This window comes from Festucalex cinctus, chromosome 2, assembly GCF_051991245.1.
Source record: "Festucalex cinctus isolate MCC-2025b chromosome 2, RoL_Fcin_1.0, whole genome shotgun sequence".
In the NCBI taxonomy this organism is placed as follows: Eukaryota; Metazoa; Chordata; class Actinopteri; order Syngnathiformes; family Syngnathidae; genus Festucalex; species Festucalex cinctus.
This window is the reverse complement of record NC_135412.1, coordinates 8,098,924-8,125,049: the sequence shown is the minus strand read 5'-3', so window position 1 is coordinate 8,125,049 and position 26,126 is coordinate 8,098,924. Positions and strand designations below refer to the sequence as shown.

Here is a 26,126-nt window from a genome sequence, read left to right as displayed (position 1 = left end):
AGTATTCCAGTTACTTCACAAAGATTTGGGAATATCAAAATAAACATGATTGGACAATATTTTTGTTCCCGGTAGTCAGGAGGATATCACAAAAACTTGGTATTTGAACAGGGGGTGTGTAAGATTTCTTCTATCCATTGTATTTAACAGGACAAGTATTACACTGTAAGCACAAATGCAACAACCCTGTAGTCCGCCATTGCTCATTTGTGACATAGTCAGGCACACTCAGACAGAACGCATCCGATGCATGCGTCTTCTGTCACGAACAAAATTCGATACGCAGATGTGTAAACTTGTGTTTAGGGTTCTATCTTCCCTTCAGTGGCGAACACTCCACAGTTTCTTGGGAGTTGGGAGAGGTGGAATGGTGGAGGAAGACATACTCGTCACCGCAGACATGTAGTGTTGTGTTAAGAGAGCGTACAACACAATTGCCATGGAAATTGAAAAAAGTAAACTAAGTAAACTCTATTGGAATCCATTTTTGAAGTAAACTTCACAATGCTGGTTATTACCACGTGCAAGTCTGAGCTTCCTGCTATGAGCTGTTCGCTACGGACCTGAGACCTTTTTAAGAGTTGCTTTTCCTCCTGGCCTGGCATAAGAAGCGTATTTAGCAAGGCCGACTAGTGGGGGTGTTAGCAGGAATAGGATGCGGAAGGGAGAGTGTGAGTGTGTGGGAGAAGTTGAGGGCCTTTAGGTGTACAGTTCAAACATAGGGCCATGTTTACTGAGACTGAGCGCTGAGACTCAAAACTGCCTACACCCAATACACAACCTTACACCATCCCTCCCTCCCCTTAGCCATCACCTTTCCTTCAGGTGCAAAAATAACATTAAGCTGGGACACCCTTGGGTGTCGCTCTACTCATGATATGCACACAGACAGATTTGGGTGTAGTATTTTGGACGCGAGAGTCCATTTCCATAAGCTTCTTGCAACAGGAGAGTAACAAGGTGTTCTCTGCTTTGCCTTGTGTAACCGAGCCCATATAGTGGGGACCGATCTGGCAGCAATAAAGAAGCAGAAGTGGTGGCAACAATACTTTATTAATTTACATCATGTAAAGTGCTTAAGTAGTGGAGTTAAAAATTACGAAATAGACACTTTATTAGAATCACAAGTTTAAAAGACAAACTTTAGCTAAAGGTAGATGTAGGTATAGCAAAACACAGCAAACTTGGGGTATATTGAAATCCAATCAAAATGTTAGTAATTCACGCCAAACAAAACAAGTAAGGAAACAAAACAACAAAATTACATACCACAAATACAACTAGCCAAAGTGTATCAGTGCTTTAAAGTGCTTAATGTTAAGATACTACATTTTAGCTAAAAGGGACAAAAGCTTTATGTACCAATGAATGAGAGTTGGCTAAACAGTAGCGGCAAGCTGCAACAAAACAACACCAATTAGCCAAAGTACACAATCGATCAACATACGACATACACTTCATGTACCTTAGTTGTAGCATCAATCCAGACGCTTCAACTGAGCAACTTTCCGCCAAGACCACTCCGAGATTTCCTAGTAAAATCAAACACGAATATAATAAAAGACTCTAAATTCCAAGCTAAAAAGTAATAAAGTGCTTACCTAGCGAGGGTCAACCAACAAGTGACGACTGCTCGGCATGTTTAACATCAGCTTGATTAGCTTGCTAACAGAGTGGGGCGGAATATAACGGGGCTGATGAATTTGGGGACCGTCGGAAAAACTAACGTCCTATCAAACCACCTGGTTACACTTGATACACATAATTACTCAGGAACAAAAAGTGTAATTATCCATCCCAGCACCACACTTACACGACGCTTAGAGTTGTAGTTGAACAGGGTGGTGTTGTTGTCAAGATGATTTCTTTAGGAAAACTGGAATAAACTGACAGTTACTGCTCTCTCTTTAATATCTTTTCTGCAAGTAGATATATGTATTAGGCTGAGGCTGAGAAGTCAGGTACAACAAGGAATGGTATTTACCGGTCAGTCATTCACCGAAGTGACATTGACACATTCATAGTGAAAATGCTTAAACAGGGCCAACATGCAAACCACATAGAAAGATCTAAGCTGAATACAGAAACTTTTTTTATGTGAGGCATCAATGCATATCACTTATCAACGGATCTGCTGGCCACTTACTTACCCAACAAGTGAATTTGGAGGCACAGGAAGAAAACATGAACCGCGCCTGGCTGTGCATCTTATAAAAGAAGTAGATTTTTAAGCTGTGAAGACAAACGGAGCCGCCGACCATGCCCTAAAATGGTTTGATTAAAGGCAGACGTCAACACGGATACAAAATTTAGCATCTCGCGCCACCCCACCGCACTCCAGTCTCGATTCCCCTGAGCTAATGAAGGGCCACACTGTTGGCTGTCCGGCCAGCCTTGTGAATAAAAATATCATCTGCTTCCATTCGGGATATTTACACTCATCCTTCACACACACACTAAATGTTTAGGAATCACAACCACTGACGTTCAAGAAAACTGTGATCACAGCTTCAAACACCTCAGCCCTCCCTGCTTATGTCCACCAAACATGAAGAAAAAATAAAGAAGAAACATGCCAATTCAATTTTAGAGCTGTGGATGTTCATTTGCCAAAAAACATTACTTGTCACCTGAGCTGTGCTTTTGCCTCGTTTAAAGCCAAAATCCAATGAATGGATGACTGGTAATTAGGGCTGCAGCTATCGAATATTTTGGTATTTGGATATCCTACTGAAAATTTTATCGAATAACCAGGTATTTGGGGAAAAAATTTAAAATCTCTCTCTCTCTCGCTCTCTCTCTCTTTTCTGAGGCAGAAAAAAAAAGTTTTTTATTTTTATTTTATTTTTATTTTTTTAAACCGATGTACTCAAATTACTCAAGAACTCGTTTCAGCCTTAATAGTAATAAAGAGAAATAAAATACCCGATTTCATAACCCAAAAAAAAACATTCACAGTCATTCGAGTTACACTCAAATAAAATGTATGAAACAGAACTAAGCTCATCCACAAAGTAAAATCATCAGCACTAAATCCAAAAGAAAGTGTTTATTTCAACATAAAATCCTCCATCTCACTTCATTTGCAAACATCTGTTCAGTTTAACAATCAACCAATATATCACCCACATAACAAATCATCTTAACATGTACAATGATGATCACCGTCAAGAGTTTTGTATAAGTTGGGCTCATAGTTAATCTTTCATTATCTGCTCTGGCACCTTCCGGGCAGTGGTGGTGCCAGGTCAGCATGTTTAGTTGTCTGATCGCCAGGGTGCGAATGTCAAGCCAGAACTGAAGCATTTCGCCACTTTCAGACACACCAGAGTTAGGACGTGTTGATGGCCTTTCGGAGAGATTTACTTCAGGAAAAAGAGAGAGAGAGAGCGAGAGAGAGAGAGAGAGAGAGAGAGAGACAACCCTCAGTGTGGCGCCTGTGGTAATTGCCTGCAGGTCAGTTTGCGACCAAACACTGCAGGCAGCATGGTGTCACTCGGAAAGACTGTACACTGTTTGATGTTTTGTGACCTCCTGGTGCTGCTCCAGATGCGCTTGCGGCCAAAAGCTCAAAGGCTCACCTTTGATTCCATAAAGGTCCAGAATGACAATTTGGTTCTGCTCCACAACTCATCTAATAGTTTACAAGTGACTTTAAATAAATACATAAAATGAAAAGTAGCCACAGCCGAAGCCAAAAAAATGCACTTGCCTGTTTTGTCACATCATGTCTTGAAGCTCTCAACAGTGACACTAACATGTCCTGGCTGGTCCACCAATCTTAGACAACTAAAAGTGATCTGTGGTTGCTATGGCAATGACGGAGACTCTATTCTCAAGAATACTGTTCTTGGATTGGCCTATGGGCAAAGTTATCTGCTGATATGACAGTGACTGATGTTAGACAAACCGCAAGTCATTCAAAAAAAAAAATAAAAAAAATTGGTTATTAAATGTACTGCAAATGGTGGTTTTTCAATGTACTGCACTATTTTCAATTGAATTTCCAGTACTTTTTGGGAGATGACGTCTTGTCAGTCAATTTTAGTTGTCGTTATAGTCTCAATGAATGGCTTCATTTTTAGTTTCCCTATAATTTTCGTCGAAACAAAAATTGTGACGAAAAATAAGCCAAAAATTTTTCAACAACGAATTTATCACTGGCCAAAAATATTGGATTGGCAAGGTCAATTGTGAAGGTTTTGTTGTATACTGAAGGCATTTGGATTTCAAATCAAAAGGTGAGTATGAGAAAAAAGTTCCGAATTCAAGTTTTAACTTCATGGCATTTACATCCAGATTTTTCATGTGAGCCTTTTGGAATTAACTTAAAGCCATCAAGATTTAATATTTGGTGGAATAACCCTTAGAGCAATAACAGCATCAAGCATGCGACCCGTTGACTTCAAAAGAGATTCTTCATGTGAAATGGTTTTCCAGGCCTTTACTGCAGCCTTTCAGTTCTTGATTGTTTCTGGGGGTTTCTCCCTCGAGTCTCCTCCTCAAGAGGTAAAATGCATGCGCTATTGGGTCAACATCTAGTGATTGACTTAGTTTGAATGCATTTGCCAGCCAAAATAGTTTTATAGATTTCAGAAGTCATTCTGCTGCTACCATCATTACAGTTACATCATCAATAAAGACTAGTGAGTCCGTTCTAGAAGCAGCCATGCAAGCTCAAGTCATGACATTACCTCCACCATTCTTCACAGTTGAGCTTGTGTGTTTTTGTCCAGATTGGATTTTGCAGAAAAGTACAGAGAGAAAGCCACAAACGGTTTATGGACTAATGAACATCAACCAAAGTGATAGAAAGGCCAAAGTGTGTAGAAAGAAAAGATCTGCTTTTGATGCAAACGCATCCAAACATATTAGGTGAAGCTTCATCACGCAACAGGACAATGACCCAAAACGCTGCCAGAACAACAGAAGACTTCATCAGGGGGACAAGTGGAAGGTCTTAGACTGGCCAAGTCAATCCCTGGATCTTAACCCGATAGAGCAGGAGTGTCAAACTCATCTCTGTTATGAGCCGCTTTGTCGTTACGGTTTCTGTCAGAGGGCCATTATGACAGCAAAACCAAATACATTTTTAATCACCTCATTGTTTAATTGCATTTACACAACAAATAAAAATAATAGTTTGTTAATTATTGCTCAAGTTTATTCAAAAAGGGTAAGAAAAAATTATTTCAAATTATTATTTAAATTTATCACACGCAACAATTTGAAATTTTGGTCAATTTTGGTCACGGAAGTTAACACATTATTTGCTTTCATGGGCTACATAGAATAATGTGACAGGCCGGATCTGGTCCGCCGGCCTCGGGTTTGTCACTCGTGCAATAGAGAATGCATTTTGCCACCTGAAGAGGAGGTTCAAAAGAGAAACCCAACTGAAAGAGGCCACGGGAAAGCATTTTTGTCTCGTCAAAATGTAAAGCGCTTTGAGGCAATGGCAAACATTTATTGGAAGAATTAAATGAATGATACATACAGTATATTGAAAAATAGCACGACATACCAAGTGTTATATGTAACATACAGAATTATTGAGCAGAAATATTTCTCCTAATGCTCAAGTTGGAGTGACAAACTTAATTTGTAACATGCAAAGGAATTTCCATCCTCCTTGGCACGTGTCCTCCGTAATAAATCCTCATGCAGTTTATTTTATATGGCTGGAGGGTGGCAGTTAGTCCAGCTGTACACCTTATATTTATACATCAGGAGTTAACTGACATGACACTTTCTCTGCTGCACACAGCAATTATATTCATTGGCGGTCACTTTAGCCAGCTACGGTACCAACTATAAAGATGGCAACATAGCAATTACAGCAAAAGTGTGATATTTTTAGTTGTTTCCTGTCAAAGCCAGTTATAAAGTGAATGCTTCTCTGTGCGAGTTGTGAAGCGGACGTTTGAAACTGGAAGCGACTGAATGGGCATCTCATTTAAAACCCGAGATAGCACAATTAACAAACACCAGTTTACAGTGACAAATTAAGTGGTTAATTGGTGCTTCTCACAGAGCGGCAGTCACTTTCTATAATGTTACATTGAAGAACTGGAGACATGCTGCATTTAAGCCTCAAATCTTACGTTTGTGACACATACAGTAGAAAACGTCAGATCACTTTTATTAAAAGGAAGCCAATGTGTTAGACTTTGTGTTCCGTCTTGTAATACAGTGTTGCAATTTAGATCACTGTTTTTAATTTATGCAACAAAATATATGAAAACTCATTAGTTTTGTTAGTTTTATCAAACCAGCGATATTATCTAAGTTATTATTCACTCAAAAACTGATTAATCATTTCAGCGCTGTTTTATTAGACGTTATGAATTGAATCATTCATTATTAATGAAAGTGAAAACATCAGAATGATGAATGAAAGAGGTGTCAAAGCTATCTGCAATTTAACGCATCACATCTTCTCCCAAACCGGCCTGGACCATGTACATCATTAATTAGGCTCAAATATGGATTTTTATGATTAGGATATTTGGCAGGGGGGAAAAATGGGGGCGGGGGGGGTGAGATTAACCATATAACGACATACTTGACATGAAAGAAAGAAAGAAAGAGCGAAAGAGACACAGACCGAAAGAGACAGACAGACAGACAGACAGACAGACAGAAAAAGCGAAAGAAAGAAAGACAGACAGACAAACAGACAGACAGACAGAAAGAAAAATCAGCAGATTTTTTTTCTTGTCGAATAAACACTGCAGTGTGTGTCGAGTAGTAAATAAAGTGAATAGAAAAAAGTAAAAATAGAAAAATACACGACCAATTCTTGAGAATACTCCACCAATTAAACCCGAATGTCCGGTACAGCACGAGACAGTGACACCAACTTTTTGATCAATGGCTTTCACCTTGCGGTGATTGATGGCACAATGAAGCTAGCTGCTAATGCTAATATGAATGCGCTAAGGATGCACCAGCAGTGATAAAAGCACAAGCACTTGAACTGCTGTGATACAGTAGCATCTCAACTCCGCGAGTTAGTGGCGGCAACGCTCCCTTCAAAAGGCAAGGCATTGAAGTTAAAAGGACATTAATCCTTGTCGTATACTGTATGTGTTTGTGTTACCAGTAGTCCGTTCAATGTGTGTCTTATTTAACTGTCTCATACGCTTGATTTATGTTGCACTATGTTGTGGGATGTTTTTTTCAAACAAGCCGTGACTTTAGGCTGTGTGTAAAATCATGACATCCCAGTGAATTCCTCTGCATGAGTCACAAAGCTCACCAAAGTATTGCTTGTAAAAGTCAAAATTCATGAGTTACTGACAGAACCACTGAATGACTGTTTTAAACGATACACGTACACGATAATGAAGGAATCAAAGTTTTCATATGGTTTTCTGTGCAGTAAGTTAGAAGATTCTCTGTGTACAACACTGTAAATGGTTAGGGTACATGAAGGGGAAAACAATCTGCAAACATCGGCCAATTTGCCGATGAGTTTTACTGATGTTAGATGGGCCGATTAATCGTTTGGGCCCTAATCTTGTCACTTGCGAAATGGATTGACAATGAGGGCCGAAATAGAACTTAGTTTCATTGCGGCCAGTCAAAAAAAATGAGCAAGCGTCTATATGAAACTAATGTCAGATGCTTAAGTGATTATTGATTTTTATCAGTTTAATTCAAACAGATGCTTGCAGCGGTTTTTTTTTTTTTTTTTTTTTGCTTGCGTCACCACTAGTGTTAATTTTTTTCTGCAATTTTTAAATTTAGTCCAATTTCAGTCATGTTTGTTAGTTTTTAATCACAGTTCGTCAACCTTGTCCCATTTTTAGTCAACTATAAATCTATTTTAGTCTTTATTTTAGTCCAAGAAAACGCCATTTTATTCGTCTAGTTTTCATCAACAAAAACTGTCAAAGTTTTAGTTAGTTTTAGTCAGGACAACCATTTCACCCCGTCCATTTTTTTTGTCAGCAGATTACCGTAATTGCCGGACTATGAGTCACGACTTTTTTCTCACGCTTTGAACCCTGCGGTTTATACAGTGATGCGGCTAATATATGAATTTTTCATCCTGAACCGTAACAAGCATTTGTAGTTATAAAATGAATTAAATTAACACTGGAAGCGAGAGAATATTTGATCTTTTTCTCTTTCTGGGAGGATTTCCCATCGAGAAATTGATTTATTTTCACATTGATATCGTTGGGGATCTATTTTGTACTGTGAATGAGGCCATCGGCGGAAGGATACATGAAAAGAAGTGGCGAACTTCTGCCATTAAGTTAATGTGCATGTTCAGTTAGCATATGTCCTCTTTTGTTTTTCTTTCTTTTTTGTTTGTTTTAGAGCTTAACGAGCCACTTGAAGTTAATTGTTTGATTGACACTAATATGCGAAGAAAGCGAGCGTGGGGAGGTAGAGAGAGAGAAAGGGGACGGTGACGTTCAATGAGGAGCGAACGAGGAGCGCACGTCAATGAGATGGAGCCTGGTGTGTTTGATGGAGTTGCCCAGTTTGTTTTGGATACAGAAGGCGAGGACTTTGAGGGACTTGTGATTGCAACGTGAGTACATTGTTATTGCTCTCTGCCTTTTTAAAAACTAGCGCTAGCATGTGCTAGCGTATGTTTTAGCATACTGCTAATGGCATGCTACCATGTGTAGCGTCGCTGGGAGCTTGGAGGTGCTTATAGTCAGGTGCGGCTTATGTGTGGACAAAATGCGTTTTCCTTTAGAAATGTAGTGGGTGTGGCTTATAATCAGGTGCGCCTTATAGTCCAGCAATTACGGTATATTTCACATAAAATCTTCTCATCTTTTTGATGCAAAACAACTTGACACACAATTACAGTGGCTACTATGGCTCAATGCTCTGAGCTAGTAAGTTAGCTAGCTGAAGATGTCCATAACAGAGTACAGATATAACAACCTGTGGATCAGCTATTTCCCATGCCTTTTCCATTGACGACATCAAATTAATTTCTATTGCCCCCCTCCCACCGCCTTGAATGCACTGGTAAGAACCCACCAAATAAATAACTTGTCTTTTTTCATGTGGACTCCTTGATGTATTGGCTTGTATTTTCCATTACTCAGCAGAATAAAAGCATTTCCTTTCACTTCCAACAGTAAAGCTGGCGCTCGCCATCAGGAATGTAAACACACACAGTCTGTAAACAAGGCTCTGTGTGACCCCCAACCCCCTCAAACATCACTGACCACTACAGACTAGCCTAATGACGTCCCTCTCTGACCCCCGCCTCTGCTCAAAGAGCGACACGGCTCCATTCTTCAGCCCACAGGTCACAGCTAGAGAAAGAGGATGAAGCGGGCCTACAAAGATGACAGCCCCGCTCATATTTCTTGGAGATCCTCAACATGTCCCATCAGTGAGTAAGAGAAAAAACAAATGTGGGCTCTGCGGTGGAGGGAGGGCGGAGGGGTTGAGAGGATTAATGATCTGCTGCAGCTGGCCCAGGAGCGGCACAGTGATTCCTCAGTAAGCGGTGGTGGGGTTGGAGGGGAGAGGGCTGTTTTTGGAAGGTGAGTTTCAGACCGGAGGGGACAGAGAGCCGTCAACACCACCTCCATCCTCCCCCGGCACCGACGGGGATGCTGTCAGCACGCCGTCGCATCTGCACGCAGGACAAAGCCCACTGACAGGGTGAGGAGAAGATGGAAGCAGGGGGAGTGACTTTTGTCATTTCAACCACAATGCCACAGCACAGAGACGCATCCCAGGCCTCATTTGGAACATCTTGTTCAGATTAAAGCTCCACAAACAAACAAGCTCGTTTGAATACTTTCGGCGCTCCCTCCCTCACTGACGCCAGTCACTGTCGTCCTTGAACTGGCTGCCTGTTCATTTTGGGATGCGGCACAAAATGTCGATCGTTCACACGGCCCTCAAAAGTCAGACCTGCTGGATTTACTGTCATTTTAATCATTGCCTTTTACTTGGTGTCGCTCACACAAATTTCAAAACTAAATGTGAGCCTTGAGGTCTATTGTCCCTAATTGTTGAATGCACTTCCTTTTCGAGCCAAGAGCTGTCTCTGCAGTGGACATATTTATTTATTTTTTTTAAAGCAGTTGAACCCATTTAGGCTGGGAGCGCATTACCGCATTTCTACCACTAGAGCCGGGAGTCCTGTTGCGCTTTTCTACCTTTAAAGCCGGGAAAGCAGATCCGTCATTTCCCCAATTCTCGGTTTCTTAGCCAATGAAACGCATCAGAATGTCCACGTGAGGGTCACGTGGGCCTTTGTAGCATTTCCTGTAATTTTTCCCGAGCATTTATGGCTGACGCAGTTATGAAATAAATGACAAAAGTGATAGACGACGCACGCATGAAGACTTTGAACCAGTCGACAGTGATAAATTGATAAGACATGTTTTTAGACAATGAAGATGTCAAAGATTGATGGCTTTGAAACGGACGAGGACGAATAGTTACCACTCATTTCCCCGAGGTTATTACAACCACACCCAAGTTTTGAAGATAAATATACCCGCAGATGCTACACAGTTCCAGTCTTGAATTTGTACGGAAGAACTCTGGGTGCACCTCGTTATTGAAAGCAAGATTTACGGTTGACCACCCAACACACTCCGGGCTAGGGCAGGGGTCAGCAACCTTTACTGTCAAAAAAATAAAAACATTTTAATTTCTCATACATTTAAAGGTTAGACCTTGCCATGGAGTACCAACAACAACAACAGCGTTTTATCAAAAACAAAGTAGCTTAGCGAGATGTGGCAGTTGATTGTTGAGTACAGTCCCAATAATAAAATATTAACATCTACACCTGCCAAAAAATAATAAAAGGCATTTGCTCTTACCTGAATCAAGCTAAATGTAAAATAAGACATGTTTTTATGCTTCATGTACTATAGGAAAATCCTAATTGCTTGTGTCATTTAAAATGTAAATTTCATGTACATTCTACATAATCATTTTTATTTTTGTAAATTTGTTGGTCATAATTGATTCTTCATGCACAAATTTTAAAACGGGTTTTTATGGTGATTGGCATTGCAGACAAATAACAGTTCCATTATGTGTGATTTATTGTTTAGCCATTATTTCAATTGAGAATTTTACAACCCCACACGCACGTACGCACGCCCATTTTTACATACACGTACACACCCTCTATCAATTTCCTGTGTTATTAATCTACTTTTATAAAGTATCTATTTTGGAGGTACAAGGTTTCAGCTGGACGCCAGCGATACAGTACATGTATATACTGTAGTATAGGGCCCGATCGATATGCATTTTTTGAGGCCGATGCCGATACCGATATTTGGTAGGGAAAAACAATTACCAATTAATCGGCCGATTAATTCTTAAAAAAATAAATAAAAAATACAAACACGTTTTTTGTTTTTTGTTTTGCGTGGGTTACAACAAATAAATGAATCAAAGATAACATTTGACTGTTTTACAATACTTTGTTGTTCAGTATTTAATTTTAAACCAGAATAATTTAAGTGCAAAAACATGAAAAAAAAAAAAAAAAAAAAAAAGCATGAAACCTCTTAGAAATTAACTAAAATACAAATAAATGAGTTCAGCCATACCTCGTTTTGTTTTGCACTTGTTCCTGCAGGTAGAACGACTTAACTTGTAAAGTGGGAACTGTGAGATGGTTGTTCACACAAGCCTTTATTTTTCTACTTACTCCACAACTTTTCAAGTTCAAATATGCAACATTTAAATAAATTTGTGCCGCACTACCTCCGGAACAAAAATAACTTATTTCAAATGTGAATAGTGCCCTTCTTTATTAGTGCAATGAGAAATAGGTTTAAGTGCCAGTTATGTTGTTTCTGCTACAGGGTTGCGATGCTATTGCTAACAGACACAGAAACAACTGTGAAGCTAGGTTAGCCACCTAGCACAACCTTATTAGCAATGCGCCGTGAACGAAAAGCTAGACAGATGCCCAAAAGCACGTTTTGTCAGGCACACATGAACATGTTGAGCCACTGTTAATTTGGAAACATTGTACAAACTTACCTGACGTCTGGCAGTGTTGAGTCTGGTTACTGGTAGATTACAGAGAAGACTCAAGGATTGAATGAAGTCACAGCTCCACTCAGTGGACAAAAAGTGTAAGGACACCATTCTGAATGTACTGTTGTGTTGGTACTACGAACAGTAGAGCAATCGGCCAAATTTGGGCCGATTATTGATTATTTTGAAAAGTGCTATATTCGGACGATTATAATCGGCGGCCGATTAATCGGTCGGGCCCTACTGTAGTATACTGCAGGGTTGAAAAGGCTGCTGGCCCGCCATGCTTTGCCACCAGGCTTAGCATCCACTTCCCATCCGTTGATTCATAGTCACCGCATGTCACGGGCCACCCTGTCCACTCATCTCCCCGTTGACAAATGAGGAATGTGTTACCGACCACCACGCTATAGTTATGTTTTCTTGGGGAAACCCTGTACTGTACACATACACATACACATATGAGTGTGCACTGTAAGTGCATTTCTTGACAAACGAGCCAAAGTTATTTAGACAAAAATTGTCTTTTAAAAAGCAGGAACACAGCCTTGTCTTCTATTTCCAAATCATTGTCTGCCACACTCCTTTGCAAGCCTTTATATTATTCCGTTGATTTACATTAGTGTTGTTTGTGGAATAATAAAATAACTAACCAAGTTCAAGCTGAAAGAAGTGGAGTGAAGCCAATGAATGCACAACAAAAGTATGTTATGTCGTCATGTCTGGAAATGATCAATGTCTACTCATTTTAATGAGCTGTAGAGTTTGTACACAACTCTGAACAGTAATGTTGCAGTGACGCATCATGAGGTGACCTTGCTGGTCTATCGGTATTACAGTATAGTCCAACAAGTAGATGATCTGACTTCAAAATGACAGACTATAAATGCAGCATTAAAAATACACCTTTGGACAAACTCTTACATTTAAATAAGCAGCTATTTATAATAAAAATGAGCATTAATTACACCAAGTGATGAATGAAATTACAGTGTAAAAGTCCGATAGCTTCAGGACGGCATCTTTAACACATATTTGCAGAGAGGAAAACGTCTTGGTTACACATTCCAGCATTTCGGATAAAAGTAGCGACACAATAAATGCCTGTTGGATGTCACTGGACTCGTGCCTGCAAACATGGAGCTCATTCCTCACACTGCACAATTCGCTGAAGCCATGCTATCAGCAAAATGCTCTCCATAAAGGAGCCTCATTTGTGGGAGAGAAAGCACTTGTGCCTGCGAAGTGCAATCATTTATACCCCGTCTCCAATCACTCATCGCTGCCGTACACTCCGGCTTGTCCTCAGCACAAACCCACTGATCAAAGTTTCGCCGTGAATCACACATCATCGCTCTTGGACAGAATTGTTATCGAGTGCGCTCGCCACTCAAGTAACGGCGAGATAATCATCTCTGCGCTCGCTCGGCTGCTGTGTAACAACACGTACAGTGGCACTTGGCAGGCAGATGCTTTGTGAGCGTGTGCGCTGAGTGGGTAAAGCGACGCCCAATTGATCCCCTCGGCCCATTCATCATCGGCGAGTGACCGAGGGCGGCCCCGAGGCATCTCAGGCGCCGCACGCACAGGCAGACACAGACTTTAGACGAGCTTCTTGGCACAAGAGAGCACTTTGATTTGGTGAGAAGGCTGTGCGTAGGTTAGACACTCATCTGGTTTCATTTGGCAGATTATAGAGTGAGGTGGGTGATCTTGGGGAGAAAAAAATATCGTGGCTTACAATTCTTAAAAGCCAGAAAGAATCCAAATGAGGAAAACATCACCATTGTCATCTTGCCTGGGCAATGACACACTTTAATTGGTATTTATTTTCATTTGTGGGTCAGGGTTTTGTTTTGTTTTTTAACTGAAAAATTAATTCAAGTTAACAGACAATATTAGCATAATGATTCACATTGTTTTTTTTGTGTGAAAACAAAGAAGGCCGGCAGGCCATCTCTGCTGATGATGCAGCATCAGGGGCAACTGGGGGTTCAGTATCTTGCTCAATGATAGGGCTGGCTCTAAAATATTGATATATCGATATCGAATCGATATTCCTATCGAATCGATTCATAAAACCATGGCCAATTGTTTTCCCCTTAAAATGTTATCAAAGAAAGCCGAAGTTTCCAACGCTGTGAAATTACCCTGAATGCACCATTTTGCTTGCGTAGCATTAGCAACTAGCAAGTGTATAGCGTATGTTATTCTGTTGTCCCAAAGTGTCCTTTTAGCTGTTTAATGACACCACAGTTGGAGTTAACTGTAAAACTAAATACGCAACATTAAGAATGACATCCACTGTACATTTAAATACAAAATGTGCTTCGTTTTTAAAACATCGCTAGCCTAGCGCTAACAGGAAGTTAGCAAATGCTAACAGGAAGTTAGCATCGACTTCGGGAGTGTTTTTCCTTCAAATAACGAATCGAATCGGGCCCTTCTGAATCGAATCGATTTTGGAAATCTGAATCGATACCCAGCCCTACTCAAGGACACTTCGGCATGCACACAAGGGATGGGAATCGAACACATAACCTCTGGGTTGGGACTTGGGAGAAAACCAGTCTACCACTGAGCCATGCCACCCCATGTTAATTTAACAATGTTAATTTAAAAGACGTTACTTAAGAAATATAATGTTTGCACGTTTTTACAAGGGGGACATTTTTTCCCAAGAAGAATAACTTTAACTTTTAATCAACTGGTTCTTGGTTGTAGGGCAAATTAAAAACAAATCCCGTAAATCAATTCTAATCAAATTTTGGGGGGATAAAACAGACTTTGATTTAAAGGTGAAGACAACCCAAAAATCTTAACAATAATCAGTTGTAAGAAGCCCCAATAGTCAAACATGGCATTCTGATTAATATTGTGTTTGTGAAATTTGAGTTAAGCAGCAAAATCCTAACCTGGCAATTTCCAAGTGAGTTCTCCACAATATCCAACAGGAAATTCTGTACAATAATTAGAGCTGATTGGACGATGCGTCATTCTACACGTTTGTTTTAACGAATCACGGCCATGGGTGAAAATTTCGTCTTCATTCTTGCCGAAGGGGGGGAAAGCACGAACATCTTACCAGCTAGAAATGCACTAAGCGCCTCTCGCTGTTCAACATTCAAGAAGGAAACGGTGAGTCATCCTGCGAGAACAGAATTAATTGCAGTGTCCATTCGTCCATGTTTGGTTTGTTTGTTAGCTCCGGCGTCGGCGCTAGCTTCCTGGTTTCGTCACAGTTGCATATCCCGCCCGCAAACACAATGTCGGCCTGTGATTAGTCCGTGGTTCGGATCGGCGGAAATCAACAGGAGTGGTACAAGATTTCTCCGGGGTTTGTGAACTCACAAATACCGCGAGAATTCATCTTGCGAGAGCAAGGTTAGTAAAATCCACCTGTTTTTATGATGACTGATGGTGACGATGGAAATGACATCACAATTGTTCAGCGCTCAGGTAACAACCAATCATGGGTCAGCTTCAGCAAACAGGTGAGCTTTGATTGGTTGTTGTCTGAGCGACTGTGATGTCATTTTCAGTCGACAGCAACTAGCAAAATGGCCGCCCCCCTGATATGGATAAAAACGAGTAGATTGTGCTGCTTAATATTCCACAATAAAACACAATATTAATCAGAATGCCTTGTTTTAGACTATCGGGGATGCACAACGTAATTTATTGTAAAGATTTTTTTGGGTTGACTCCACCTTTGGAGCCACATCTCCCAGCTCAACTTGGCAGGCAGACTTTTTGCATTGTGTTGTTTGCGAGAGAAAGTCAAACAATTCAGCCAACACCTCCACAAGCGCGTCCCCGGCTACTGCACAAAGCACACAGACGATGATAGGAGAAGACCAAAGTCTTTGTGATTCTTTTTATTTTCTGTTTTACGAAGTTCAAGACCAAAGGGACACGGTGTGTAGGTGGGAGGCTGTACTTATTGATTACAAGGAGTCAAGCTTCTTTGAGAAAAAGACGCATTTTGTGCTCTTGTTGCATTCAAGGGTCATTTCCATAATTTTCAAACGTAATAAAAGATTTCATTATCTTCACAGAAATGATCAGTGTCAAAGGCGCCAAGTCCCAACCCTTTTTTTAATATGCAAAATGTCTTGTTTTGTGGCATTGGCTTTCCCTATGGCCAAGTAGGAAAAGCGCCGCTACTTCATTAAATGCAAAGGAAAGGAAGCGAAGACAAAGCAAACAAAGCAAGAGTTGGGTGCAAAAGGAAAGGGGTGAGTGAATGTCGGGGGTGGGTGGGCTGGTGGGCTCCCTCCCTCTCGCTCTCTCGTCTCCTCTCCAGAGTGGAGGGAAGTAGGCAGCATCTCTAGGTAAGCGGCCCCGTCACTCGGGCTCTCATATTGCCAAGGCCGCTGGGTTCCCACAGTGTGACCGGACCTCGACGCGGCCTTCCTCCCCACTGCGCCGGCCCCGTGTCTTTAGACCCCCAAGCCCCGGAGCAGAGGTTACACCAACACAGCCAAGCACAGCAACATGTCAGGCCCACACCAACCGTTGCCTTGGTGCCGGCGCATTAGCGAAGCGCTCCTGACTGCGTTGGAAGGAAAGTGATTTGCCGTGACGTCGGCGGCTCTCGTCCAGCCTCTCGCTCCTCCGTCTGGCCACGCTTAATCTCTCCGGTTTCTCCGCCATTCTCCTCGAGTTCTTCCTCCCTCGTTCCACTGTGCCTCTTCCCACCCTCTGAGTAATGACTTATGTCTGAGTGCCATGATTAGTCTGACATTGATGAAAGACAAAGATGCTTGTCAGCCTTGAGTAAGTGTTGAGCTGACAAATTGGGCCTTTCTTAAAAAAAAGACGCCTTCCAGCTTGTAGACTTGTCAGCGGCGCCAATGTCAAAGCAAAATGTTTCTTAGTCGCAAAATTAGTTTCGGCCCAGAGTCCGATGGGTTCCCTGCTCACTGGTGACCGACAAACAGGTGCACGCCGCCATTTCACACCAATGCTCATGCGACCGTATTCCACGCTACAAGGAAGCGCGTAACTGATGTGGAAAATAAAGTGAGAAAAAGTCGTTCTAATTGCAAAATGTAAATATTGAGTTTTCCCACAAGTGGGGGGCAGACCACCCAGGGTGCAAAATAGTCACCCACCCCCTTTTTTTTTTTTTTTTTTTTGCCTTGTCGACAGCGCGAGAGATGTCTTTTTGTGTGTGTGAAACATCACCAACCCACAATCAACACTCGCACACAAACCATTATGTGTCTTTCTTTGCATGCAAATACTTCTGGCAGGCCCGGCTCGGCATTTGGTATTGTGGGAACATGGAGTGACGAGGGGCCAAGCGGGACGGGATCACGGTGGAATACTGTGCCTCGCTTGTTCCTGCAAGGTGTCGGCCATCGAGGGGTTTGAGGCCGGGCCCGCTTGTGTGCTCTGGAGCATTTCTCACAGGACAAGAGAGCAAGAGGGCAGGCGGCGGGGCAACTCGGCACTGTAGCTGCAGTGTCTGACACTCACAGGCTCCTGCGTGTGTGCGTTACAGCCAGGTGTCAAATACTTGTCTGGACTGTGACAAATGCCTCCTGCTAGTCTGTAGGATGGCCTATGCAACATAACTGTTGGCACTGCTCAAGATCAAAGTCACGCACTGGAATGACAGCAAACTTCATTTGAGTTGACTGCAAAATAGGGGAGTCGACTGCTTCGATTCAACATGTGGTGCCTAAACACACCTACATGAATTGCGTGTTTTTAAACAGTAGTTCCACTACTTTGTGTACTTTTTAGTGTTCAGTAGCTCAGCGGGAGAGCAGTTAAATGCCGTCATTAGCAATGCATCAAACACGTTTGTTTAAAAGGACACTCTGCAGTTTGGCAACACAAACAAACAAACAAACAAAAAACAGCCCACAGCAGCTGCACTTAGATAATAAGTGGAGGAGGTGAAACTTACCTTGGCTGGTTTTACTTCCTGAAGCGGACTGTTGGACAAAGGCGACCAGGCAGAAGCCAACAAATCCAAGGCTAGCTCGTATCAAGCCGTGCACATACATGCTCACTTTGCCTGCAGTTGAGCACTTTGGCCAAGATCGACGAGGTGCGGGAGAACCGCGGAGCGCGTGCGCGTCACAAAATTCTCCTCTTGTTATTCCTCGTGGGCGCGCGCGGACCAGTGCGAACCCCCCTTTTTCTTTTTATTAAAAAAAAAAATATGGCTATTTTCTTTGAAAACCCGTATTTACGCCTGTTTATTTTAGTTTCAAGTTGTCGTCATTTGCGGTCTGTCCGACAACGCGGAGCGCAGGAAGACTTATCTGTTATCATGTTTCGAGGCAGACCAATGTCATTTTGAGAGAGAGAGAGAGAGAGAGAGAGAGAGAGAGAGAGAGAGAGAGAGAGAGAGAGAGAGATGGAGCCGTGCGACGGACTTGGCAAGAAAAGGGGGAGGAGAGAGGCGTCCGCGATGCACTCGGAGCTCTTCTTCTTCCCTTCCCCTCCAACACAGGATTGCCTGCTTCTTCTTCTTCTTCTTTTTAATCGACAAGCTTTATGCAGGTGCTGCTTACCTGACTTTTGTCGCGAGCGCTGATTACACATGCGCAGAAGCGTTCATTTACACAAAGTTAATTGCTGTAGTTCGATAGATAGATAGATAGATAGATAGATAGATAGATAGATAGATAGATAGATAGATAGATAGATAGAGTGTTCCCTCGTTTTCCGCTGGGGTTAGGTTCCAAAACATAGCCGCAATAAATGAAATCCGCGAAGTAGTTAGCTTTATGTTTTACAACTCTTATAAATGTTTTAAGGCTCTAAAATCCCCGACCGCACAATTTATACACTTTTCTCATTGAGGCATTTACATGTTGTCACATTTCTCTCTTGTTCAAACATTGACAATGTTCAAAACTTCATAAATTTTATAAAATTGGTATATTACTTAAAAAAAAAAATATGCAAAATTGCACTTAAACTCATTCACTGCCAGTCATTATAGAAAATTTTTACATTTCACGTGATATTCCATTCAATAATTATATATAAACCGAATCTACCAAATAACAGAATAGACTCCCTACTTTTTGTCCCGCCCCGTTCTTTTATAATTGACAGCAGAAAAATGTAGGTTTGCCAAAATACAGCCATTTCTCCAATGGACTCTGAAACTGTGTTTATTTCCTATAAAATGGGGCTATGATGTCATCTACCGGTGGTTGGGCATCAGTGAAGTTGTTTCCAAGTTTGATATTTACAGTGGAGCATGCTCAGATTCGCCCCCATTTAGCACCGCTCTAAAAAATACAATTGACAAGTATACTTGTCAAAGGCAGTGAATGAGTTAAAAAAAAATCCGCGATACAGCGAGACCGCGAAAGGTGAACCGCGTTATAGCGAGGGAAGACTGTAGATTGATCGATCATTCCAAGGTCATCTGGGCCCCAGAACAATTCCTCCACGAAGAACTGAAACCTTCTTAACGTACATTATCTAAAAGGCCCATGGGGGGAATTATTTAATTACAAAAAAAAAAAAAGTCCGGCTGTAATTAGTTTATTACGCTGAAACATTTCCAGCTGTTTAAAATCCAGATCAAGGTGAATTAATTCCTCAGGTGATATGGCGAACAATCAGTAATTGTTTACAGAAACAGTGATGAAAGCTTTAGATAATCACCAAAAGCAATTACGTTCTGTGTCATCTGGTTCCAGAACCTTGACAAAAACCATATAATCTGTTCCTCGGTGTGCGATACTGAGGAGATGCAGCTCCACTGTCACATTTCTCTCTTAACGCCATGCCAGAAAGCAGCAGAGCACATTTGGGCCGGATTGTACCTAAACGACACGTGAAACTAGCAACATGTGAGGAGTTTACAAGCTGAGAAGATTCAACATAGTTTTCATTGGCAGCCATCAGTACGTCAGTCCTGCACTCCACTGCAGCACTGCACATTCACCATCACCCCCAAGAGGACTGAGGCTTGACGGGTTCCATGAATCAAAAGCTCTCAATAACCGCAAGCACAACCCACACTGCGAGTGTGCCACTTTACGGGGCCGTGAGTGACAAAACAATTGTTTTCAAGCAGCATCCTGCCGTGTAAAAAATTATAATCATCACGGCACCGGCTTCCCTCTGCCACATTACTGCCAAAATTAATCAGTTGTTGGTGCATTTATGTTTGACTTGATACAGGCAGGTCAGCAATTATCCCCGCGGCTTCCATGTGTATTTTTTGTCTTCTACATCAAATGTAATTAGAACTTCAAAACATGCCTTAAGTGGAGATAATTCTACCTTCACGGCATGATGGTGAAGGGAAAAAAAAATAATCTAAAAATACTGATTTACAGTCAACGGCAGGAGAGGTGATCATTTTTCATTATCAGCTGTCTAATCAGAGTGTTGCCTGGAGCCGCATTCAACTAAAATAATGTCACCCTGCGCAAGAAACATTCAAATGAGCTCAGCGTGTTTTGCCACAAACCAGGGGCCTCGTTAAGTGAGACATTCCGCACAACAGAACAATCTTCCAAGAAATCCCGGTTTGCATCCGCGCACGAAGATAAACATGGAAATGTGCAGCACAAAGACAAAGCATTCAGTGTAATTAAAATAAGTCCCACAAGGGATATGGACGCATATCCCTTGTCCTCGTGTGCAAATCTCTGGATATCTCCGAGCAATTGTACAACCAAATGAGCTCAGAGAGTCACTGAGGGAGTCTGAATAAGTCACAAAATGGTTGCCACGCAGTCTGAGTGGGATCTCACTTTTCATGGCAACTTCATTAAAGACAGAGTGCTGCGCTCGAGCATCACGCTGCGCACCAAACCAAGTTATTTTTACGTCCAGGGAAGACCAGGCAATGTTTAATTTATGAGCCGCGTCATAAAATCCACACCGGCTACAGAGGAGCGGGACAGCAGGAAGGCGCCCCGAGACCTGCGAGTAGCTTTAATATTCGTTTTCAGTTTTGTAGGTAAGAAAGAATTTATTTTTATCACAGCGTCTCAGTTAAAAGTAAAAATAAATAAATAAAAACAGCAGCTACCAAAACCATGTCGGTCGCAGGCTATACAAACTGCTACAAACACACAGCAAATTGGTCAGTGGTAAATTTCCAGCGTTCGATCAAATGAGTAATGTTAGTTAAACATTGTTAGGCTAAAAAGTTGGGTAACCTGAACAGCACTAACTTGAGTGTTAACTTGACCACACCCTCATTTCCGGTGAAGGAGAAGCGTTCCAAATTTCCATTGCGCTCCTGATGCCGTCTCATCAGTAGTCTAAATGCAAAGTGCTTTGAGGGCCTTGTAAGGAGGGAAAAACATAGCGAGATGACTGAAGTAGGCTACCACATACCTACAACGGCGTATTAGGGCCACGTACAAATACATATATATTTTTTTTAGAGAGCGGGGTCAATATGACGAGAAAAAAAAGTGGCAAATTTGCCACTTTTTAATATGAAGAGAAAAAAAGTGGCAAATTTGCCACTTTTTTTTCTCGCAGCGCGGCTGTTTGTGTCGGCAGAAAGGAAACGCATAATGTCACGCTACATAAGTCGCAGTTTGTAAAATGTCTACAGAGGAAGCACTCCTTAAAATTTACTTTTCGGTCACGTTTTCAAACAAGGATATATTAATTTCTTTAGCAGAGATTAACAATATCATAGTTGCCTGTAGTGTTGTTCCGATAATGGTATCGGCAGAGGCGCCGATACTGCATTAAAACAGTGGTATCGGTATCGGTGACTACTCACAAGTAACATGCCGATACCATTAATTCCAACGCTAATATAGGATTTTGGATGCAGCATCTTGTGTCCTGCTCGTGCACGACATTCACTGATATGTGACATGCTTACTGCATGTCAAGCCAAGATATCTTATTGCCCCTTGAATGCCCTGAACCAATGGCAGGACAGCTTTTTCATGTTGAGGAAAAAAAAACCTTAGGTATCGGTATGGTATCGGCCGATATTGCAAAGCTGGGTATCGGGATCGGAATCGGGGGCCAAAAAACGGGATCGGAACAACACTAGCTGCCAGTTTATAAAGTGGCAAATTTGCCACTTTTTTTTCCTCATCATATTAAAAAGTGGCAAATTTGCCAATTTTTTTCTCATCATATTGCCCCCGCCCCCTAAAAAAATAAATAAATTTGTACGTGGCTCTAATACGCCGTCGTACATACCACAGTCAAGTGTAGTTTGAGTTAAATTTTTAACACTGACACTAGTGTAGATGAATGTCAACACTACTCTGTGTTTACCAGAGTAGATTTTTAACACTATAAAAGTGTTGGAGTAACACCTTGAAAAGTGTAACATTTACACTCATTGGTGTGGACACATATAAACACTTTTCTGGTGTTAGATTTAACACTCTCAATTGTTAAGGCCAATTCTGTCATACACAGTAAAAAATATTTTGAATAAAATTTACTCTGAATGTTTTACTCTCTTCCAACTGTAAATTCTACTCTGTTTAGAGTGGGACCAAATAGACTCTGTTTAGAGTAAAAGTTACTCTACAAAATTTACTGTGTATATATCTTGTGGCATCTTGAGTGGATGTGTTGAATACATGTTATTGTATTACTATAGGTTCCCCAGTAGAGGGCGAACTCGCTTTATGTTACCTTGAATGTTACCATGTAGGATGCATGAGAACAAGAGAACTTTGTACCGCAGTAAGCGTTGGTGTGCCTCAGTAAAAAAAATTTGGAACGACCACTTGAGATGTTGTCTTAAGTTATTCGGCCACTATGCAACATATCTCAATACGTGTAACATTTTTCTAAATTAAATTATCGGCAATTTTCTATTCTTCAAATTTCTAGTTCCTGATCGTAAAACAGTTACAAGAGGGTGGCTGTTACTGGCATCATCCACCATCGCAAGTACCAATAGCTTGAAATAAGGTGGTATCAGCCCCATACTAATAAGTGAATTAGGGCCTCCCATCCCTAGAAATGACATAAAAATTGTGAAAAATGGTAGCAGAGCCCTGTTATTTCAAGCATACATGTCTTGGGAAAACAAAAAGAATTCTAACTTGACAAAAGAGGAGACAAATATGAGACAAGCACTTGTTTGAAAGTCCGTTGTTCCAAGCTGTGTTTTCATTTTTCTTGACGTCCGTATTGCACGAAGAGAATGCTCCAACAGCTGCTCCAGGAAGATAAACAGAAGATGGATGCATGTTGGGAAGTGGATGTAAGTGCCCGACACTCCACCACTGAGCAAGGAGCCTCGCAGCGAGCCTGATGTTCTCTTCCAGATGGTCACATATCACAGCTCCACACTTGCTTTCTTCTCACTGCCAAGGCTCAGAGCTCAGAACCTTCTCCACTCTCACCCCATTCCCCCCCGGCGGGGGCCGCATACCAGCACCGCCGCAGGCCCAGCAGGATCTCTTGGTACTCGCCATGCCAGCACCGCAGGGGAGGAGAGTGGCTTTTGGGAGCTGCACACTTTTTTTTCTTTTTTTCTTTTTTTAAAGCATATGCATGGTGGGTCAAGGCTGTGGGCTTGCCCAAGGAATGCTTCCAGACCACAGCCTCCGACTTTGGCACTTAACGTGACGCTACACGAGTGGTCGAGGTGTCTCACACACACACACATGCAGACAACCTGTCTCGCTTAAAGGAACACGAGCGGCTGTCGGAATCGCATTTTGCAGCATCATTGCTGTAAACGACTCCAGTGGCACAAAAGTCATTAAAAAAAACAAAAGCTCAATAAGGAAGTGCGTTCCTCCCACTTTCTTCAACTAGGGATTCCTGCTTTCATCCTTCCCTGACCTACTTTCATTCCCAATTCGAACATCTGATGAATCTTCTCTCTATTTATTGAGCCCATCGACTTGGGATATTGTCTCTTAAATAGCACACCATTCCTACTTTCCCCGACATGTCTTTGCACTACTTTTTGCCTCACAAAGAAGGTTCTGGTTGCTCTCAAATATGTCCCCATCTTGTTTAAATGTCTTTTCTTTTGGTAACCATCCAAAATCATGTATGTTGCTTTAACTGGAGTCTATATTGTTACTGTATTGGAAATACAGTCAATTTGAATGTCATCGTGAATAAATAAATAAATAAATAAATGTGTGGCAAATTTTTTACTTCATGCAAATCTGAGGATCTGATTGACTTTCAATAATCCATTTGCCTGAATCAAAAGTCTCCGAAAGTAATCATCTCGACAACTTGCTACTTGGACTTGATGAACTGAGTGAAACTTTATCATCTCTGCTGATTTTTATTATTATTGCTTGATTTTTTTGCGTCCTAGTTTAGTATGGGGGCGGGAATTTATAAGCTTTATGCTTCTTCCTGCCAGCCCTTTTTCTTTTCGGTTATTATATGTCAAAATTGTATGATGTAGTGTTTGATTGTCAACAATGCTGTCCGAAAGGAAAAATGAACAAATAAATCAAATCAAATCAAATCAAATCAAATCTTTTCGGCAAACATTTGAAAGCAAATCTAATGTTTTTTGGGGGGTTTTTTTTACCCCCCACAATAAACAAAAATAATAATAATAATGACATAAAAAAAGAAAAACGTATATTATTAAAAAAAAAGTCAACCTCTACTTCATGGAAATTCACCTTTTGTGGGGTGCATGGAACGTATCCCACGAGAAAAGTAAGCGACACTATTGGGATAATTAATCGCTTAATCATCACAAGCGTCGCGGGGGTTCTGGAGCCTATCCCAGCCTGCTCCGGGCAGTAGGCGGGGTAACTTGATGGATAAGACACAAATAAGAGAAGGATGGTGCAACACAAAAGTAGGGATTGAAAAAGTTGAAAAGGTACAAAAGCATGCACGGGAGGGCAACAGGAAGACAACCTACCAAATAAAATCCAAACTACAGTATACAATAAAACAGAACAAGCCCTAACGCAACCCAGCAAAAAGTGAAAGTGGCTGCAATGAAGACCCAACAAAGCAACTCACTCAGAATTTGCTGATGTCCATTCAACTGTCCATTCGACTACAAATTAGGGATGTTCGAAACTTTTTTTTTTCCAGACCAGATCCCAGTATGAGTTCTCAACTCTTGTAGAAGGTACAGTACTGATAAATCCCTAATGCTTCTGATATGAACAGTTCTTCGATATGAACTGGAATAAGGACGTTTTAAAGTGTGTCACACAGAAGTGACGTCATCTAGCAGCAGATCACTCGGTAAGAAATGTGTTAGTTTTTTTCATTTTACCATGATGTTTATTCAATATTGCGCACAAGTAATACACTTAAAACAAAACACACAAAAAAAAACAACGAAAACTAATTCTGAAACTAATTAAAACTAAGCATTTTTTTTAAATAATTAAAACTATAATAATAATAAAAAAACACCCAGAAAACTGATTAAAACTAACAAAAAAAATAAAAAATCCAAAACTATAATAACCCTGGTCCAAGCGAGACAAAAACCAGTTATCTTAAATCAAAAACCACAACAACAATGCCATATACACGGTTTCCACGTTTTTACTGAACACAACATGAACGTCACATAAGTGCAGGATGGAAAAGGTACAGTATGTGAACCTCTGGATTTAATAGCCTCCTTTTGGCAGCAGTAACCTCAACCAAAGTGTTCCTGCGGTTGCAGATCAGACCTGCTCGACGGTCAGGAGCAACATACTGTAACTACTTCAGTTCGAGTGTCCACTATGAATGGATTGTCTTGAGGTCAAGCCACATCATCTCCGTTCTGTCGAGGTCAGGAATGCGAATGGACCAATCCTCTTTCTTCTGTAGAGGACATTCATCGTTGATTTAGTTTGTGGGCCTCGGGTTGTCGTCCTTGTCACGTTACAAATCTTCCATTAAGCTTCAATTGGCAGACAAGCAGTGTTGATTAACTTGGGAATTCATTTTCTATGGAAGGTAGCGATGCATCCAGGTTGTTTTTCAAGTCAGGGCAGCTTGAATCAACCGCGCCTCATTGACTGGGCTCTCGTGGTTAGCTGATTCCTGACTTTGATTAGTTCTTGGAGAAGTCATTAGCCAGGGGATTCACACACTTTTTACACTTTGCGCTGAATGTTTACAAAAAAAAAAAGAAAGTAATGCTGTCAAACTATTAAAATTTTTCATCGGATTAATCACACCTTTTAATT

At 41.3% G+C, this 26,126-nt stretch overlaps 1 protein-coding gene across 3 annotated transcripts in view; it reads right to left on the bottom strand.

Annotated features, from left to right (window-relative positions):
- The window catches only part of LOC144013573 (signal peptide, CUB and EGF-like domain-containing protein 3), a 118,389-nt gene extending 100,021 nt beyond the window's left edge, over positions 1-18,368 (bottom strand). The window contains exon 1 of one of the 3 annotated variants that reach the window (XM_077512629.1): positions 17,927-18,368. In XM_077512629.1, the coding sequence (XP_077368755.1) occupies positions 17,927-18,026 (100 nt within the window). In that variant the 5' untranslated portion in view covers positions 18,027-18,368. The remainder of the gene's footprint in view (positions 1-17,926) is intronic. The other 2 variants (XM_077512628.1, XM_077512630.1) reach the window with 2 other exon arrangements.
- Positions 18,369-26,126: the final 7,758 nt, after the last annotated feature.